We start from the raw sequence: 5,572 nt of genomic DNA, 5'->3' as shown, positions 1-5,572 counted from the left end.
CAGTATTGGGCAGCGCCACTCATCCTGTGAGTGGACACACCGCCAAGTGACAGTATTGGGCAGCGCCACTCATCCTGTGAGTGGACACACCGCCAAGTGACAGTATTGGGCAGCGCCACTCATCCTGTGAGTGGACACACCGCCATAGTGACAGTATTGGGCAGCGCCACTCATCCTGTGAGTGGACACACCGCCATAGTGACAGTATTGGGCAGCGCCACTCATCCTGTGAGTGGACACACCGCCAAGTGACAGTATTGGGCAGCGCCACTCATCCTGTGAGTGGACACACCGCCATAGTGACAGTATTGGGCAGCGCCACTCATCCTGTGAGTGGACACACCGCCAAGTGACAGTATTGGGCAGCGCCACTCATCCTGTGAGTGGACACACCGCCAAGTGACAGTATTGGGCAGCGCCACTCATCCTGTGAGTGGACACACCGCCATAGTGACAGTATTGGGCAGCGTCACTCATCCTGTGAGTGAACACACCGCCATAGCAGCATGTACAACACTCCCCAATAGGAAGAAAACCCGCTGGGTTGTTCATCCTGTCACTTGTACCCAGACACAGCTGGGACTTGCTTAACTGTCTCAAGTGAACAGCTCCTTAAACAAGAAGATTAACATTTGTCAACTCTTTAAATCTTACGTTATCTTGCGGGTGCAAAATGGGGGAATATTTTAAGAACAGTATCAATATTTGGCAAATAGTGTTTTCCTAACTCAAACAATGTGGGGTTTATTATTCTACACATACTTCTAATGTCTCTCAGGTGTCCACACACTCTCAGGTAGTGGTCAAGGCGGTGTCCGTCACTCTCACCACAGATTCTGCAACTCCGTGATCAACTGTTTATGTTTCCATTCCGATTTTTTCATGGATATTTGTATCCAAGACGGATTCTCGCTATTACTGATTCTCTCCCGCGTCCTCCTCCTCTTCGGCCATAATGATTGGGATTGCCAGCTGCAACCATGTTGTACCATCGTACAGATTCACTGGTTTGTGCTTCTATCCTCCTTTCCTCAGTTACCTTGTCACGGTGATGTTGCCTGACAATACCTCTAATTTGTAGCAGAGTCTTGAGTATGAAGTATTCAATATGGTCTCCTTCAGCGCCTTCAGCAGCCAACACATCTGCTCGTTCATGCCCACATATTCCAACATGGGAGGAGATCCCCAACATGGGAGGGATCCACAGAAACTTGACGACTCTTCCCTGGTTGGTTAGTACTCTCACAGCTCTCTTGATCTCAGCGATCAAGCGATATACTTGTTTGTATAAACATACAAAATACACTCTCACAAAACACAAACATACCGGGAGGACCTCGCCCGGGGAGGTCCTCGCCCGGGGAGGACCTCGCCCGGGGAGGTCCTCGCCCGGGGAGGACCTCGCCCGGGGAGGACCTAGCCCGGGGAGGACCTCGCCCGGGGAGGACCTCGCCCGGGGAGGACCTCGCCCGGGGAGGACCTCGCCCGGGGAGGACCTCGCCCGGGGAGGACCTCGCCCGGGGAGGACCTCGCCCGGGGGACACCTCACCCGGGGAGGACCTCGCCCGGGGAGGTCCTCGCCCGGGGAGGACCTCGCCCGGGGAGGACCTCGCCCGGGGAGGACCTCGCCCGGGGGACACCTCGCCCGGGGAGGACCTCGCCCGGGGAGGACCTCGCCCGGGGGACACCTCTCCCGGGGAGGACCTCGCGCGGGGAGGACCTCGCCCGGGGGACACCTCGCCCGGGGAGGACCTAGCCCGGGGAGGACCTAGCCCGGGGAGGACCTCACCCGGGGAGGACCTCGCCCGGGGAGGACCTCGCCCGGGGAGGACCTCGCCCGGGGAGGTCCTCGCCCGGGGAGGACCTCGCCCGTGGGACACCTCGCCCGGGGAGGACCTCGCCCGGGGAGGACCTCGCCCGGGGGACACCTCGCCCGGGGAGGACCTAGCCCGGGGAGGACCTCGCCCGGGGGACACCTCGCCCGGGGAGGACCTCGCCCGGGGAGGACCTCGCCCGGGGGACACCTCGCCCGGGGAGGACCTAGCCCGGGGAGGACCTCGCCCGGGGGACACCTCGCCCGGGGAGGACCTAGCCCGGGGAGGACCTCGCCCGGGGGACACCTCGCCCGGGGAGGACCTCGCCCGGGGGACACCTCGCCCGGGGAGGACCTAGCCCGGGGAGGACCTCGCCCGGGGGACACCTCGCCCGGGGAGGACCTAGCCCGGGGAGGACCTCGCCCGGGGGACACCTCGCCCGGGGAGGACCTCGCCCGGGGAGGACCTCGCCCGGGGGACACCTCGCCCGGGGAGGACCTCGCCCGGGGGACACCTCGCCCGGGGGACACCTCGCCCGGGGAGGACCTCGCCCGGGGGACACCTCGCCCGGGGAGGACCTCGCCCGGGGGACACCTCGCCCGGGGAGGACCTAGCCCGGGGAGGACCTCGCCCGGGGGACACCTCGCCCGGGGAGGACCTAGCCCGGGGAGGACCTCGCCCGGGGGACACCTCGCCCGGGGAGGACCTCACCCGGGGAGGAGGGGAGCCGCCCAACAAAGACACTGGTGTTCAGAAGACGTGCAACACTCAGCAAGAGAAGCTCAGCAGCGAGACCTTGACCTTCAACACCACGCAACACTCGTGACTCTTGTGACCATGATGGGCATGTTACCGTTAGTAGTGACCATGATGGGCATGTTACCGTTAGTAGTGACCATGATGGGCATGTTACCGTTAGTAGTGACCATGATGGGCATGTTACCGTTAGTAGTGACCATGATGGACATGTTACCGTTAGTAGTGACCATGATGGGCATGTTACCGTTAGTAGTGACCATGATGGACATGTTACCGTTAGTAGTGACCATGATGGGCATGTTACCGTTAGTAGTGACCATGATGGACATGTTACCGTTAGTAGTGACCATGATGGGCATGTTACCGTTAGTAGTGACCATGATGGACATGTTACCGTTAGTAGTGACCATGATGGGCATGTTACCGTTAGTAGTGACCATTATGGGCATGTTACCGTTAGTAGTGACCATGATGGGCATGTTACCGTTAGTAGTGACCATGATGGACATGTTACCGTTAGTAGTGACCATGATGGACATGTTACCGTTAGTAGTGACCATGATGGGCATGTTACCGTTAGTAGTGACCATGATGGGCATGTTACCGTTAGTAGTGACCATGATGGACATGTTACCGTTAGTAGTGACCATGATGGACATGTTACCGTTAGTAGTGACCATGATGGGCATGTTACCGTTAGTAGTGACCATGATGGGCATGTTACCGTTAGTAGTGACCATGAGGGAACTTAGCACTGTGTATGAGTGACTTAGCACTGTGTATGAGTGACTTAGCACTGTGTATGAGTGACTTAGCACTGTATGAGTGACTCAGCACTGCTCGTAAACTCGTCTCCCGTCACTGTGTCGAAATTGACTAAAAATAAACGGAATTTCGTCATTTTAAACGTCTACCAAAAAATATATAATATTTTGTTATACTCGGAGTAAAACAAATATATTTTAACCTCTCTGTGTATCATATATATTTTTCGAGTTGTGTATATGTATACCAGGTTATGTATTCCTTGTAATGTATGGAGTATGAGGTACAGGCTAGGGAGGTAGGCCTACACGAAGGCCTCGAACCCACACCGTTCGTGTGTGGCCGCCCGGGGTGACCTGATTGGCCATTCGTGATGGCTCCAAAGTGCTGCTGGTTCTTGAGCTCCACTTGTTCCTGAGTGCCAGCTCATTCTGAGTCGTATTTGTTGCTGAGTGTTGGTGAGTGCTACTGGCTATGAGGGTCACGAAGTTGTAGTTGCAGGATGAACGTGACAGCCCCGTGGTCATGGTGACGAGGCGGGCGGGAGGCGGGTCATGCAGTTATATTTCCAGGATGGACGTGCGTAGCCTCCGCCTCGCTGGTTACTTTATAGTTCACTGTTACTTGGTCGGTGTCTGCTCTCTCTCTCTCTCTCTCTCTCTCTCTCTTCACTGAGCATTGTACCTTAGGCAGGAGACTCCTGTGTTGAATTCTGCATAAAGAGGCACAAGGCTTCTTGCCTAAGACTATGTATTTTGCTGAAGTAAAATACCCCCCCCCCCACTCCTCACTCTTGTCATCCAGCACACACACACGCACACACACACACACACACACACATTACCTATGCCTTACCCATCCACCCCACCCCACCCCCCCAAATCCAGTCCAACTATCATCCTCCGACTCTCAATCCACAGACCTAACGACCCAATTACCACCATCACGCACGTGTTAGAGAGCCAAACTGGTGGCTGTCTCACCCCCGCTGGTCACCGTACACACTAACTATGGTCCAGCCAATTACACTACTGATGGTCAACAGGTATACGGACCGTTGATTGGCTCACGACGATCACGTGACTACCCCCACACACCACCTCTAATGTCAATAAACAATGAGTTGATTCATATATTTTGTAATTTAAGAAAATTGGCAAATTACCTCCACCGCCAAGAGTGGATGTCGGCGTCTTTATAGACAACGTGAATACTTAATATGACTATACGTTATAATGAGAGGGAGGGAGAGAGAGAGAGAGAGAGAGAGAGAGAGAGAGAGAGAGAGAGAGAGAGAGAGAGAGAGAGAGAGAGAGAGAGAGAGGGAGGGAGGGAGGAAGGGAGGGAGTGTTACGGCCCTCTCGGGACGCAACGGGGTTCTTACTCTGATGTAGTTAGAGGAAGATATATATCCGGCCCCAAGCCAGTAGAGGCTATCAAGGGATGCGATCCGTGACGCAAGTAACTTAAAGGGAGTAGGGAAAGAAAGGTAAGAACTTAATATAATATAATGACCACCACCAATAAATAAATATTATATAAAAGGAGTACACAGGGGGAGGGGTATTAACACTTTGCAAGGGGATTATTCACTGTAGTCTTCTGCTGAAGACTCTGGTGCCACACCACTTTCGGTGCCGATTCCTTGGTGCTTTCTTCGTGGCCTCAAGACGTGTCCTCGGAGAACGCCGAGCCTACCCTGGCCACAGGTCAGCCACAACACAGGTCCACTGGGGGCACCGTCGCGGAGGCCGTCAACCACACGTCCAGCAGGTCTGCTGGCAGGTACTGAGCCACCAAGGCTGGTACGGCCACTCCACGAACGATATAAGGGGTACGCCCTAGACAGGAGTCTCGTGTGATATCACCAATCACCCTCCTGTCCTCAATACCCCAGTGGATTATCGTCTCCGACCGTCGGTCCCGGGTAAATCCTTCCACTGCCACTCCACTGGCAGGCTTAACACACCACAGTGTTCTTCCGGGGGGACGACGTCACGACAGCTGCAGCAAACTTCACTGTATGGAGACTGGCTGCCTCGGGTAGACTGACTACACCTTCAACACAGTGGTCCCAGGTTGGCTCTGTAAGCAGACACGTCATTAATAACCGGGACACTAATACACCACACTCACAGGCTCAGATACAAACGCCCGACATATCCACTCCCTAGATGGCGCTGTCGTCGGAGCACCACCTCACCAGAGGTCAGGAGCGGCGGTGTTGAGCGCTG

At 55.7% G+C, this 5,572-nt stretch overlaps 1 protein-coding gene across 1 annotated transcript; it reads right to left on the bottom strand.

Annotated features, from left to right (window-relative positions):
* Nucleotides 1–2,617: 2,617 nt before the first annotated feature.
* Nucleotides 2,618–3,292, bottom strand: LOC138353764 (leucine-rich repeat and coiled-coil domain-containing protein PF3D7_0703800-like). Its single transcript, XM_069307163.1, has one exon. The coding sequence runs from the start codon at nucleotides 3,290–3,292 to the stop codon at nucleotides 2,618–2,620; it is 675 nt and encodes a 224-aa protein (XP_069163264.1).
* Between the last annotated feature and the right edge of the window lie 2,280 nt (nucleotides 3,293–5,572).

This window comes from Procambarus clarkii, chromosome 59 (assembly GCF_040958095.1).
Source record: "Procambarus clarkii isolate CNS0578487 chromosome 59, FALCON_Pclarkii_2.0, whole genome shotgun sequence".
NCBI classification, from domain to species: domain Eukaryota; kingdom Metazoa; phylum Arthropoda; class Malacostraca; order Decapoda; family Cambaridae; genus Procambarus; species Procambarus clarkii.
The sequence above is the reverse complement of the archived record's forward strand: the minus strand, read 5'-3'. Positions and strand labels throughout refer to the sequence as shown.

Coding starts and splice junctions, on each gene's coding strand:
- LOC138353764 (XM_069307163.1), bottom strand. CDS start 3,292: ATGCCCATCATGGTCACTACTAACGGTAACATGCCCATCATGGTCACT.